Source organism: Pituophis catenifer, unplaced genomic scaffold (genome assembly GCF_029215685.1).
Source record: "Pituophis catenifer annectens isolate HBS135680 unplaced genomic scaffold, rPitCat1.0.hap2 SCAF_1, whole genome shotgun sequence".
Taxonomy (NCBI): Eukaryota; Metazoa; Chordata; class Lepidosauria; order Squamata; family Colubridae; genus Pituophis; species Pituophis catenifer.
The window spans coordinates 325,795,240-325,809,769 of record NW_027256881.1 but is presented as its reverse complement, the minus strand read 5'-3'; the positions used below and the strand labels follow the sequence as shown (position 1 = coordinate 325,809,769).

The 14,530-nt window shown below is 42.5% G+C and overlaps 1 protein-coding gene across 1 annotated transcript in view; it reads right to left on the bottom strand.

Moving 5' to 3' along the window:
* Nucleotides 1-723: 723 nt before the first annotated feature.
* The window catches only part of NEMF (nuclear export mediator factor), a 29,862-nt gene continuing 16,055 nt past the window's right edge, over nucleotides 724-14,530 (bottom strand). The window contains exons 19-33 of the mRNA XM_070943127.1: nucleotides 13,471-13,583; nucleotides 11,710-11,767; nucleotides 11,457-11,515; nucleotides 10,069-10,189; nucleotides 9,181-9,448; nucleotides 7,819-7,861; nucleotides 7,596-7,645; nucleotides 6,927-7,074; nucleotides 6,258-6,335; nucleotides 5,989-6,171; nucleotides 5,829-5,861; nucleotides 3,972-4,078; nucleotides 3,840-3,883; nucleotides 1,606-1,685; nucleotides 724-929 (exon numbers count right to left, since the gene is read on the bottom strand). Coding sequence (XP_070799228.1) covers nucleotides 852-929; nucleotides 1,606-1,685; nucleotides 3,840-3,883; nucleotides 3,972-4,078; nucleotides 5,829-5,861; nucleotides 5,989-6,171; nucleotides 6,258-6,335; nucleotides 6,927-7,074; nucleotides 7,596-7,645; nucleotides 7,819-7,861; nucleotides 9,181-9,448; nucleotides 10,069-10,189; nucleotides 11,457-11,515; nucleotides 11,710-11,767; nucleotides 13,471-13,583 — 1,463 coding nt within the window. The 3' untranslated portion in view covers nucleotides 724-851. The remainder of the gene's footprint in view (nucleotides 930-1,605; nucleotides 1,686-3,839; nucleotides 3,884-3,971; nucleotides 4,079-5,828; nucleotides 5,862-5,988; nucleotides 6,172-6,257; nucleotides 6,336-6,926; nucleotides 7,075-7,595; nucleotides 7,646-7,818; nucleotides 7,862-9,180; nucleotides 9,449-10,068; nucleotides 10,190-11,456; nucleotides 11,516-11,709; nucleotides 11,768-13,470; nucleotides 13,584-14,530) is intronic.

Sequence of the window (14,530 nt, the reverse complement as noted above, 5' to 3'; positions counted from 1 at the left end):
AACCCCATATTTATTAAATCTAGGGTCAGGGCTCTTCAACGCAGCATAGCCTTACATGCAAAATTAACAGTTTGCCCCAAAATTAATTGTTTCTATTATTCCTGATTTCTGAGAAAGGGTAAACAATACTGTTTTGGCATCCAGCGTCTCCAATACTAAGAAGCATATTTTGAATGGGACTTCTGCGGAATGGTGGCTTGAAGTTTCTAATCACAATGGAATGTATGAAACCTAAGCCAATAATTCTTTTCTTCTAAACATGTATTAAATGCATCATCTGGGTTCATGCCAAATTTTTAAAATTATCCACACAGTCTTCTAATACGGGAGTCCCCAACCCACAGTCCAGGGACCAGTGCCGCCAAGAACTGGACCATGTGAGTGAAGCCTCATCTGTGCACATGCAGGAAGCGTGTGCACATGCAGGAAGCGTGTGAACTGGTCAGCGGAACTGGTCCCTGGAGTCCAAAAGGTTGGGGACCGCTTTCTAATACAATAAAGGTGATCATCTAAAGACAATTTAGCAAAAGAAGATGGGAAAAAAATCAGTTCTATGCTGTAGCAAAAGAGTACAAATATGAAATGTGACATGGAGCCCAGTTGGTCACAATCAAACGTACCAAGCTGGATCATAAGCGCTTTCCAATATAAATCCATTTTCTAGGAAGAAAGTGAAGTTAGTTTAGGACACAGGAGAGAGGAAAAGCACATCAATTGTGATCATTTGATCAGTAGTGGATTTTATTAACAAAACAGAAAGGTGCTCCAGTGATGATGTATCCTGTCATTGCTCCTGTCATTGGGCAACACAATCCAAAGGTGCAAGCTTGTGAAGTTGTCCATAATTCATATCATTTCTTTTTCAAATGTTGGAGATTAGGGGCCGATACCTTCACTTTGCCTGGAATATTTCTGGATAAGTCCGTATCCTATGCAAAAGAATGACATGTCCCTCTTGATTAGCTATATTCTTACAGTACTGTTAAGTCATTTTTCTACCAGTAGGAAAGCCAGGTGCTAAAACAAGCAGCAAATACCAGATAAACTTTTTTTATAGTTTTAAAATTCTTTTTAAGGAACTTAAAACTATAGGCCCATTGACTATGAAACTTTTCTTAATCTGGAAGGATACTGTGGATTTCCTAATCCATAAAGAGGAATATCTAAATATCTCTACTACTGGTGTCAAATGAAGAGCTTCTGAGTGCTCCTAGTAGAACTTGAGATCTAGTTAACTTTCTAAGATAGGTAGGATCTCTTCCTTATTGTTAATTCCAACTGTAGTTTCCAAAATCAATCTTACATAACTTTTTTTCCCTATGAAGACACTTCTGAGATGAAATTGTATTCTGTTAGGAGGGATGGGCTAGTCTTATCAGCCCGCCACTCATACCCAACCCCAATGTTTTCGCCAAAATATTATTCATTATCTGGAAGTCTGACTTTTGTGTCATAGGACTTTGGAGTTATCACTTTGCAATCCATCCCCTATTTTTCAAGACACGAGTCTATTTCAGTTTCACATGGAATTTACACCCGATTTTTCTTCCTTTTTGTTTCCACAACACTCGCTTTAGAAGCAAATATTTAAAAGCAGGGTTTTACCTTCACACTGCGGAAGAGATCCTTCTCCCTTGTAGTTGATTCCTTGGACTGCATGAAATTATGCAAAGCAGTCTTTGCAGCTGTTATGACACAAAACAACATAAGGCAGATGAAGTATAAACAGTTGATCTGTTTTGGGGAATTCTTGCAAACATCCCCATAGGTTTTCTATATCTTCTCAGCTCAGAAGACAGCATCAGAGGCTTCTTGGGGAAAAGCAGTTTTCATTTTTTAAAGTTTATCTTAATGTTTAAATGGCAGAGAGTTTGAGTAGAAAGACAGAACATTGTACGTATGCATATCAATAAAACAGAATTTAAGAGGAAAGGAGATACTGCCAACAGGACAATAAGGAGCAGAGAGAAAATGTGTGAAACCAAATTATTAATGGACAAGCTAAAATACACGTTTGCTGATCAGCACTTCTATTAAAGGGCTTAAATAATTAGCCACTCAATCTATATATGACCCACTGGGTCTTCATTTCAAATATTTTTTTACCAGGTTCCTCAATGCTTTCATGGCAGAGTGTATAAAGCACTTGAAAACTTCTTAAAATTTCAGGAAGATATTCAGAGACGTACCTGCTTTAAAAGTTCAATCTATGTTGAACTGTATAGCACTGTTAAACATCAGCAGTTGACCACAGGGAATGTTTTATGACATTTTGTATTATGTCCTAAAAATACTTTTATGATTTTTATGTCATAAAATGGTTTATGAAATTTGCTAAATGTCAACTTCATGGGAGCCACGGGTTCCAGATTTTTGATGCAATCTATAAATTATTCACTTTGAGGTACCCGGGTAGAAAACTAATTGTCCTACAAACATTTTCACCAATAAAGAGAGAAGGAATTTTAGATTAGATTAGATTAGATTTATTAAATTTGTATACCTCCCTTCTCCCGAAGGACTCAGGGCGGTGAACAGCCAAAATTAAAATACATACAATATAAAAATTAAAATAAATTAAAACAGAACTAAATCAGTTTGGCTTCCCCAAATTTTAAAACCCTTTACCCATAAAATAACACATTAAAATTTTAAACCAGCCCGGCTTGCTGAAATAAGGTCTTCAATGCTCAGCAGAAAGTACGGAGGTCTGGGATCAGTCGTATTCCTGAGGGTAGCTCGTTCCAGAGGACCGGTGCCCCCACAGAGAAGGCTCTCCCCCTGGGGGTCGTCAGTCGACATTGCTTGACCGACGGCACCCTGAGGAGACCCTCTCTGTGGGAGCGGATTGGCCGGTGGGAGATTATCGGTGGCAGAAAGTGGTCTCGTAAATACCCGGCTCTAAGCCATGGAGCGCTTTAAAGATGAGAACCAATACCTTGAAGCACACCCAGAAGACCACCGGGAGCCAGTGCAGCTCGCGCAGGAGAGGTGTTACATGGGAGCGCCATGTCGCCCCCATAATTACTCGCGCGGCTGCATTCTGGACCAGCTGGAGCCTCCGGGTGCATCCAGGAGGACATCCAAGTTACGAGCCCTCTCTGTGGGGGCCAATGACTCGCCCCCAATAGCCAGCGATGGCACCAGCTGGCTATATCAGGACGCCGGCAGCCACAGCCACTCGGTCTTGGAGGGGTTGAGTTGGAGCCTGTTCCTCCCCATCCAGACCCGCACGGCCTCCAGGCACAGGGACATCACTTCAAGGGCATCGTTGGGGTGGTCTGGGGTGGAGATGTACAGCTGAGTGTCATCAGCGTACAGATGGCACCGCACCCCAAATCCACGGATGATCTCACCCAGCGGCTTCACATAAATGTTGAACAGGAGAGGCGAGAGGACCGACCCTTGCAGCACCCCACAAATAAGGTGCCTCGAGGTCAACCTCTGCCCCCCAGCCAACACAGACTGCGACCGGTCGGAGAGATAGGAGGAGAACCACCGTAGTACGGTGCCTCCCACTCCCAACCCCTCCAGCCGGCGCAGCATGATACTATGGTCGATGGTATCAAAAGCCGCTGAGAGATCTAATAGGACCAGAACAGAGGAACATCCCCTGTCCCGAGCCCTCCAGAGATCATCAACCAATGCAACCAATGCCGTTTCCGTGCTGAACCCAGGCCTGAAGCCGGACTGGAACGGATCCAGATAGACAGTTCCATCCAGGTACTGTTTAGTACTATACAGATAGGACAAATGGCTCTCTTTATAAGAGAAGGAGTTTTAGTACTATACAGATAGGACAAATGGCTGAAAAGCACACAAGAAGGAATATATATTACCTTTCCCTTTCTTTTGAGTGCCTGGTGTCAGCTTGACTTTATATCTTTAAAAAAAAAAAACAAGCATAATTTTAATAGGAAGATAGCTTTCTCTGGGCAGGTATACCCATGCCAATAATTGATGACACTCACTTGTAACCGCCCATGGCAGTGTAAGGTGCACAGACTGGAACAGCAAAGAGGAGGATGTCTTCCTGGTGAGGCTGCCCAGTCAGAGAATCAAACAGAGCCGTCCCTTCCTGGATACAGCAAAGGATGAGCATGGTGAAATCATACAGACTGGAGACTGACCATGGATGTTCAGCTGCTCTCACTTCAACAGGGTGTGCTTATTTTGCAAAGAGGCGTTATTATCTGTCAATTTTGTAACTGATTGGACTGCAAAGCAGTTATAATGGGACACTGGTGAGTCGTGGTGGCGCAGTGGTTACTACAGTACTGCAGGTTACTTCTGCTGACTGCCGGCTGCCAGAAGTTTGGCAGTTTGAATAACTCAGCCTTCCATTCTTTCGAGGTTGGTAAAATGAGGACCCAGATTGTTGGGGGCAATATGCTGACACTATAAACCGCTTAGAGAGGGCTGTAAAGCACTATGAAGCAGTATATAAGTCTAAGTGCTATTCTATTCATGTCTTTTTTGTACTAATTTATCTCACAAGCCCAGAAATCCAAACATCAGACAAAGACGGCTGGAAACAAATTAAGACTTGCCTTCCCTCACACATTCAACATTTCCATTTTTATCAACATCAGATGATACTCCACAACATTTTTATAAAGCTAACAGTGAAACATCAGTCAATGGGATCTCTACAATTGAACAGGATCCAGAAATATGGAATTAGCTGCCTAATTCTTTGAGTCTTCCTTTAAAGAAATAAGGAGGAGGATCAGGACAAGGAAGAGAAAAGGCAACATCAGCATCTCCTGGCTTGACATCTTTTGCAAAGATGTGCTTGAAGGCACGTGGGCAAGGGCAGTTAGAACTGCAGAAGTGAGACAGAGCGGGATGGAAGATTTCTTGAGGCTGAGGCCAAAGCTTCCTTATCCTGCAGGTCACACTGACTTTCTCCATTGCTGGTATAGTGTTAAAGACTTTGTAATGATGACAAAATAGACATTCCACCACCTGCTCCTTTCTACTTGAGAGGACTCATTTTTAAGTGATCACAGAAAGCAGGTACATTCAGATTAACAGAGTTGGAAGGGACCTTATAGGTCATCTAATCCAACCCTCTGCTCAAGCAGGAGACCCTACACCATTTCTGACAAATGGCAGTCCAATCTTTTCTTGAAAGTCTCAAGTGATGAAGCTCCCACAACTTCCAACTTCCAAAGGCAAGTTGTTCCATTGGTTGATTGTTCTCACTGTCAGAAAGTTCCTCCTCATTTCTAGGTTGAATCTCTCTTTGGTCAGTTTCCATCCATTATTCCTTGTCTGGCCTTCAGGTGCTTTGGGAAACAGCTTGACCCCCTCCTCTCTGTGGCAGCCCCTCAAATACTGGAACACTGCTATCATGTCTCCCCTGGTCCTTCTCTTCACTAGACTAGCCATGCCCAGTTCCTGCAACCATTCATTGTATGTTTTAGCTTATAGTCCCCTAATCATCTTGGTTGCTCTTCTCTGCACCCTTTCTAGCATCTCAACATCTTTTTTATAGTGTGGTGACCAAAACTGGATGCAGTACTCTAGGTGTGGTCTTACTAGGGCTTTATAGAGTGGTATTAGTACTTCACTTGATCTTGATTGTATCCCTGTGTTAATGCAATTTAGGATTGCGTTGGCTTTTTTAGCTGCCGCTGCACATTGCTGGCTCATATTTAGCTGATTGTCCACTAAGACTCCAAGATCCTTCTCACAATCACTACTACAGAGAAACCATTTTCACTCCCAGGCTATGATGCCCTCCCATCAAATAAAGAAATCTGAGAATTTCCAAACTCCTTTTTTCCCCACTAAATAAAAAGAAATAACCAGCTCAAATTTACCTCGTTTATGTTTTGATCTTGGTCCTGCTCCTCCTGGAAGAGTCAAAGAAAACAAAACATCAAACTTGAGCCAAGACCGAGAGAAAGGGAGAAACACAACTTGCAAGACTCCATTCACTCTTATTTTAAGTACCCATGATTGCTTTATTAATCATTCTACCTTGTCATCCAAATGTTCCTCCAAAGAAGCACCCTCTAACTCAGGGATTAATTCTTCTATCCTGGCCCCCTGGCCAGGCTTCTGGTCCCTCCTCTGTCTCTGGGACTGTTTCTTGGCAGATTCTTGATTTGTTTTTCCTTTTTTGGTTTTCTTGGGTTTCTCTTCCTTGTTTGACCCTGCAGACTGGCAGACCAAAAGGATCAGAAGACAAATTTCACATTATATTGAAGTGGGGGTGGGGGTAAGAGTCAACTCTATTTTTGCCTTACTCCCAGCAGCTTCATGATCAGCTCCCGGTCCTCGTCATCCTGATCCTTGTATTTCTCCTTGATTTTTTTCAGCTTGTTCTGTGGGCAAAAACAGAAGGGAGTGAAATTGAAAAGTCTCATCGCAAACTGCCTTTCTTAACCTGACTGGTTACTCTTCCACCACAATAATCCACAGATAATATAGATTTTTGCATTTGTGATATATCTACTACGATCCTCTCACTGTGAAATGTAGACATTCTCAAGGAAGTTTGACAGATTTAAGCATCGAAGAAGGACTCGATCTGTGGTTTTTCAGGCAGCCTGGAAACAGGCCCAATTTGCCTGCATCCACAGGTTACTCAGAAGGGTTCAGGGCGCAGTGAAATCTGAAACATTCAGATAAAAGGCCAGGTGACCCTGCAGAATTGCAGCATTAAGAGGAATAAAGAGCTTTTCATCCCAACACACACAAATTCCAAACAGCCTGAATTGGCTTTCCCCATCATGAGGCCTTCCAGATGAGATCCGATTGCTTGGAATTGTATTTCTATCATATTTGGGTGATGTTGGATTGTAGACATGTGGCAGTTTCTTGCTGAACTCTCAGTGGTCCAAGAATCTCTAGTTTTGCCCACCTGACTGATCAGGCTACCTGAGGAGTACCCAATATGCACACAGTTCAGTTACCTTTTGTCTCCTCTTCACGGGCTGCTGCGTGCCAGCACTTTTACAATCATTGGGAGAAAGCTGGAGCTGAGGAGAATTATCTTCATCCTTCCCTTTTGGAAGATCAGAATCATCCTGGTCACTTGGCGGCTTCTTTTTCTTCATCTCTCTGAGAGAAAACAGAATTCCATACAATTTCTGCCAGCTAGCTGATTTATTTCAAAATATCAAGGACACCCCAAGTCTTAGAAGAGAGGGAAAGAAAGAGATCTCAGGCTGGCAACAACAGCCAGAAAAACTGTAGCATGCAATATAAGGTAAAGGTAAGGTAAAGGTTCCTCTCGCACATATGTGCTAGTTGTTCCCGACTCTAGATATATGAAACTGTTGTTTATATAGTATGGAGTCCACAACCAACTTTCTTGCTTGTGGGACTCCATAGTACATAAACCTCTTTGGGAAGGCAAAAAAGCAAGAATGCATCTTTGCAATAGCTGTAACTACCCAGGCAAATGCAAAACTGCCACTTAGAGCTAAATGTAAATCAGTATATCTCAACCATGGCAACTTTAAGATGTATGGTCTTCATCTCCTTTGCTGGCTAAGGAATTCTGGGAGTTGAAGTCCATACATCTTAAACTGCCAAGATTGAGAAACACTCATTTAAATGTCCTATCTAGGCCTCCTCACCTCCTCTCCTTGGCTGAGAGATGTCTCCGCCCCTGAGACTTGCTGTCACCCTACAAAAAAAAAAAAAGAGAGAGAGAGAGAGAGGGAGGGAGGGAGGGAGGGAGAGAGAGAGAGAGGGAGAGAGGGAGAGAGAGAGAGAGAGAGAGAGAGAGTTAGACTGTAGTTGTTTCGTCAGGATGAGCTGCAGCCAATAGTCTTCTATTGATATCAACGAAGAGCTCACCAAACTTGAGATGTTATCTTTCAAAGCAAATTTCAGCTGCGATCTACAATAGAACAAAGTTGGGTTTTCTTACAAGAACAGTCCAGTGTGAGAAGCCAGTTTATGTATTTATTAAATACATTTATACAGCCAAAAAGCTGAGTGGCAAATAAAAATACTATACAGTACAACTATTTAAAAGAATAAATTAGGCTGAGGTCCTGATAAAACTCATATCCATCCACTAACCAATCCATATCAACTCTGTCAACCTACTGGCCCAAGAACCTGGGAGAAAAGCCAGGTCTTAGCCTGAAGGCCCAAATGGCTGGAGCCAAATGCAAGCAAGAGACCCATGTTTCCTAAGTGAAAGCTGAGTCAGACAGCAGCTGACTCCCAACATTTATATAAGAAGGCAGAACATACTTTCTCAACTTACATTTACATTAACTTTCCTTACAGTTCTTTGTATACTTCCATAACAAAATATAGATCCTGATGCCCATTCTGTCCGTTAGCACACTAAAGCCCTTATGTTCTTAGAATATGAAATTTGGTCACCATAGGGCCTAAATACTTTTGACAAACATTGTTTCCCATCCATTACTGTACCATTCTTTCAGATTTTTTTACATATGTAATATGCCCCACATTTCACAAAAGTGACTCTGGGCAGTATGTAATAGTTGAAAACACCTATTTAACAGTAACTAAAGTAAAGGTAAAGGTTTCCCAGCACATACGTGCTAGTCGTTCCCAGCTCTAGGGGGCGGTGCTCATCTCCGTTTCAAAACCAAAGAGCCAGCGCTGTCCGAAGACATCTCCGTGGTCATGTGGCCGGCATGACTAAATGCTGAAGGCGCACAGAGCCCTGTTACCTTCCCACCAAAGGTGGTCCCTATTTTTCAACTTGCATTTTTTACATGCTTTCAGACTGCTAGATTGGCAGAAGCTGGGACAAGTAACAGGAGCTCACTCCATTATGCGGCACTAGGGATTCGAACTGCTGAATTGCTGACCTTCTGATCAACAAGCTCAGCGTCTTAGCCACTTAACAGTAACACTTAACGCTTCCCTTAACAGTAACTAGAATGCCCCAAATCACAAACATAACCCAAATCATTTTTTTAAAAAATCAAACCTTTACCAACATTAGTTCCAAATTGTTAAACTATTTTTTAATTTTTTTCTAATATACATATTATGCTCATTACACTCCTATTCATCCTGAACAAGAAGCAAAATTATTAAGCAAAGGTCTCTGGGAAGTATTGGCAAAAAATTTCAGGAGAGAAGAGACAAAGACTAATGCTCAAATTTTACACTTGTATTTGGCACATATTCCAAAGATGGTTTTGCACATATAGTCCTGCTTTCTATTACCTTTGGGACTGAAGATGTGAAAGATCAATGGATGTGTCTGGAAAAAGTATATCTGAAGCATTACTTGTCGGTTCCTCATCTTCCTCTTCCTCCAAAACTTCATTCTCTTCCTCAGATGATTCTTCCATGACCAAGGCATCTCCTGCCCCGTTCCCAACACACTCTTCATTATGTATCTCAGCAAAATGTTCTTCATTCTCTGGTTTCTCTTGGCTCTCCTCTTTATGAGCGTCCTCCTCACTGCTAGTTTCATCTCCCTCTGGTGCATCTTGGTAAAAAGCCAAAGAAGGAACGAACACACATTCAATTGCACTCATCATGATTTAAGACCGGCAAGCAAACAATCCTTGGAATTTTAAAAGGAAGAATAACTTATTGACTGAAGAGGGGGACAAGATTTGCCTGGGAGGATCAAGAGGGGATCAACATCTCAAAGGAAGAGGAGTTCACCTTGGGGAGACCCCAATCTGAGGAAACTTTCACTTTGGAGGAATCAATAGAGCTTACTGATCTCATTCTAGCAGTCCACAGTCATGAAAAGAGTCCCAGCGGAAGTAAATCAAATCAAATCTTCATTGTCAGTGCACAACATACGTACAATGAAATTGGTTGAGCTCCCTCAGTGCACCCCCCCAACATAATACAACTCACAGTGAAGACAAAAAATCCCTAACCCAATAAATTATATTAACAAAACACCCAGTCCTATTGCACCAGTGTGAACATGTTACACATTGTGCCGGCCCTGCAAGTCCATCATACTACGTAGTTATGATGTTATTTCTCATTCAGGAGTCTGACAGCCCATGGATAAATGGCACCATATGCAAATGGAAGCCCAGACTCCAGAAACGTAACTTTCTTTGGCAGCACTAGGTTAAAGCATACCCAAGGGCTCTGTTTCTTCTGCTGCCAGCTCACTGGTGGCACTGGTCACAGTCTCCATGTCTTCATCTTGCACTTTGATTTTCCGCTCACCCCGGTGTCTCCAAACACAGGATTCATCCACCTGGAGTACGGATAAAAAAAGTCATGTTTTCCTCGGATGCAGACCTAGTTCTCAGCATCTGACTGGTCACCTCACAGAAAAAAAGAAAGAAATACCTGGACCAGAAACTCTAATTGACAGACTAAGACCATATCTTTTAAGAAGAGACCGGATAACCATTTGTCTGAAATGGTATAGGGCACAGGTGTCAAACTCGCGACGTCACATGACGTTTCACGATGTTTTCCCCCTTCGCGGAGCTGGGGTGGGCGTGGCCTGTGCGTGACGCATCCGGCCCGCGGGCTGCCAGTTTGACACCCCTGGTATAGGGTTTTCTGCTTCAGCAGGGGGTTGGACTAGAAGACCTTCAAGGTCCCTTCCAATCTGTGTTATTCTGTTTTGAAAGGATCTTAAATTCCAGTTTTACCATAAAACAAAGGCCATTTCGTGTCTGAAAAGTATAGATTTTGTGAGAGGAGATTGGACTAACTTTTCCTTCTCAAAAAAAAAAAATCATCATCATCACGGACACAAAACCGTTAATGAAGCTATGGATGGGAGGCTACTTGAAAGCCTCATTATCATCCAAGAGTTTTAATCAGATTCTGCTGACTGATCCTTTCCTCCCGAACAGTTCTTTTAAAAAAAAAATCTTCCTTCAATTCACACACATGGTCAGATTTCAAAACAGATCCCACTAATATTAATGAAGGCTATTTTAAAACTCATTGCAATCTGGAATGTCTCTGTCTCTCTCTCTCTGTGCGCGCACGCTTTTACAAAATGTTATAAACCCACTAATATTAAGAAAGGCTATTTTAAAACTCATTGCAATCTGGATTATGTCTTTCCATTTGTGTGTGTGTTGTGCATATGCACCCACACAAGAGAGAGATAGAAATACAACAAACGTAACTGAACAGACACATGCAGATGAATTTACAAGCACCTAAGGCTGCTTTTACAGAATGTTATAAACCCTCTATGAATATACTGAAAAACAGAAAGGTACATGCATGTAAAGCTTAATAAAAATAGATTTTCCCTTGGAAAAAACAAAAAGAAACAAAGCACTACAGCTATGCGGACTTCCGGTACATGCAAGCGAGAGCTGCTAGGATTTCACTGAAATCACAACTTCACTTTCCTCGACCAGAAAATATCCTTTCTCTCAACTGTAAACTCCCAATCTAGTAAACAGTAGAGTTGAATACTTGGGAGATGGCATTTTGCACCTCATTTTTATACATCCCTAAAGAAGAAGCAATAACTTAAGGGCACACAGTACCTTAAATAAGAAACTGAAGCCCATCATAAGATAAGAAGGGGGAAGAAAATTCTTTTTTCCTGGAGGAAAAAAAAAAAGAAGAAATTAGATCATTGAGGTTTCCATGAAAAAGCAAACTCAGCCTCCTTAGAACATTAATATGGAGTCTGGTTCATAATTTCCCCTTCTCACTGAACTGGGCTATTAGCACAACAGCCATCCTGGGTTGGGAAATGAACTCGGGAAATGTCTCCTTGGAGAATGGAGATCTTACCTCTGATCATGAAGCTTCCGGTTGTCAGATATTCTCCAGTGGGAGCAGTTTTAGACACCTGCATGGAGGTTACCCAGATGAATAAACACGAATAACATCATACGCATCAAAGAGGGACCACAAAGGTTACCTTATCGTAAAAGAAGTGGGTATGAGGGTTGGACATGTAACAGAAATGAAAGCCAGAGTTTTTGGAAGAACAAGATAACAGATCCACTGATGCATGCCATATAACAGTGATGGCTAACCTTTTTGCCGTTGTGTGCCAAAAATGGGGGGAGCGGGGGGGTACGCAGGGGGGTCACGGGCGCATGTGCCCACACTCATAATTCAATGCCCCCCTGCTCCCCCGCGCATGCACGCGCAACCCCCCGTGCTCCCCCTGCTTTTGGCATGCGCCAGCAAAAAGGTTAGGCCCGTTTTTTGTCCTCCCCAGGCTCCAGAGGCTTTCTTGGAGCCTGAGAAGGGCAAAAACGGCCTTCCCCACCCCTTGGAGGCCCTCTGGAGGCTGGAAACGGCATGTTTCCCCACTTCCGGTGGGACTGGAGGCCCAAAAATCAGCTGGCCGGCGCACGTATGTGCGCTGGAGCTGAGCTAGGGCAACACTTGCGTGCCCACAGATATGCCATAGGTTCGCCATCATAGCCATATAACGTGCTGGGACTGGAGAAGGGAGAACTACTAATTAAGCAACTGGAACTTTCATCCCTGGCGATTTCCAACAATTCTGTAGCTTTCAGGGGAAAAAAACCCACAAATCTGTAAAAACTTATATGAAAAGCTTTTTACTTCTGAGACCAGTATTAAAGGAGCAGCACAATTAAGTCTGTTGCCACTTGTCTCAGTAAGATACTGTTCTCAATGTATTAGACTATTTATTCCTTTATTATTTCATTTATATTCTGTCTTTCCTTTGGAAGTAGATCAGAGGTCTCCAACCTTGGGAACTCTAGGACTTGTGGACTTCAATTCCCAGAATTCTTCAGCCTGCCATGCCGGCTGAGGAATTCTGGGAGCTGAAGTTCACAAGTCTTAAATTTGCCAAGGTTGGAGATCCGTGATGTAGATGACACTATATCAGGTGGGAAGGTCTCCCTTAATAATATCCCAAAAATAGCTACGCTATGAAGTAAGATAGGCCAAGAAAGAGAGAATACGTCTGTGAAATTGCCCCAAATTCAGCCAATGGGCTACGTTGTTGAATGAAGATTTGAATACAGTCTTCCCTACCTAAATTTAACCCTTAATTGTATGCTGGTTGGAGGATGACTGAACTGTACATCAGCATCTTTGGGAAATGTTTCAGATTAAAAAAAGGGCAAGCACCATATTATTCTATGGCTCTGAGCAGCCATCCCAGAATACTCATGGAGCAGAGGCTACTTAATCATTTGCACATTTATTTAGATGCACAATCCTCTTGTCTGTGAAATAGGAAAATGAAGCAAATTCCTTGTGTAACAGGAAAAGCACAAATAAATTTAACCAGGACGGTACTGAAAAGCCAGAAGTAGCCTTGACTAGATCTGCATGCCAGCACGGGAGAGCAGGAATGCATGATAAAGAACTAGAACCCCAAAAAGCCACAAGCTGTAAAAGCAATTACTGTGGGAAGTCATAGTAGTCTTGCAATTATTCAGTGTTAAAAAATATTTTTGTTAGGCTCCAAAACAAGGCATCTGTAAAATCCCCAGTAAAATGTTTCATTTCTTAAAACTAAGCCAGACCCTTAGATAGGGAAGTTTCCAGTGACCTCATTACCTGATTATGGTAGACCCACCAGGCACTAGTGATGACCCGAGCATCCCAGGCTGCGCTGTAACACAGGGCCATTGTGCCTGCCTCAGTGAGTGTCCGTGGAGGGATTCGATCTCCTGAAACAGCAAAACCAAAAACTGGCCATTATTACAGAATTTCATCACCAACTTGATTTTTAACTTTTCTTTGTGCTAAATCCCTCAATAGTCAGGAAGTGTGTGTGTGTGTGGGGGGGGGGGGGTTGAGGAACATGTGCTAGAAACTGCACTTGTTTTTAAACTGCAGTAAAAAATAAATAACACAGTAATTTGACTGAGGAAATCTGCCTTCTGGAAAGCAGAACAGAAAATAAACCTAGAACACAGAGCCCATTATTTGATCATATTTGAGACAAGGAACATTTAGGTGCTTCTATCATGGATATTTCCCAGTTACAATGTATGGCTGTGAAAGTTGGACCATAAGAAAGGCTGAGCGCCAAAGAATTGAGGCCTTTGAACTATGGTGCTGGAGAAGACTCCTGTGAGTCCCTTTGACTGCAAGACGATCAAACCGGTCAGTCCTAGAGGAGATCAACCCTGACTGCTCTTTAGAAGGCCAGATCCTGAAGATGAAACTCAAATACTTTGGCTACCTATAAGAAGAAAGGACTCACTGGAGAAGAGCCTAATGATGGGAAAAATTGAGGACAAAAGAAGAAGAGGACAATAGAGAATGAGGTGGCTGGATGGAGTCACTGAAGCAGTTGGCGTGAGCTTAAATCAGGGGTCCCCAAACTTGGCAGCTTTAAGACTTTTGGACTTCAACTCCCAGAATTCTCCAGCCAGCATAGCAAGTCTTAAGGCTGCCAAATTTGAAGACCTCTAGTTTAAATGGATTCCAGAGGATGGTAGAAGACAGGAAGGCCTGGAGGAACATTGTCCATGGGGTCACAATAGGTAGGACACGACTTCACAACAACAAATCATGGATATTCTAAAATCCATGATAAGTCTGAAAAAGTGGCATCCTGAAAAGGCCATGCCATTGTCTTTTTGTTTTGGTCTTGTTTTTGACCACAGCA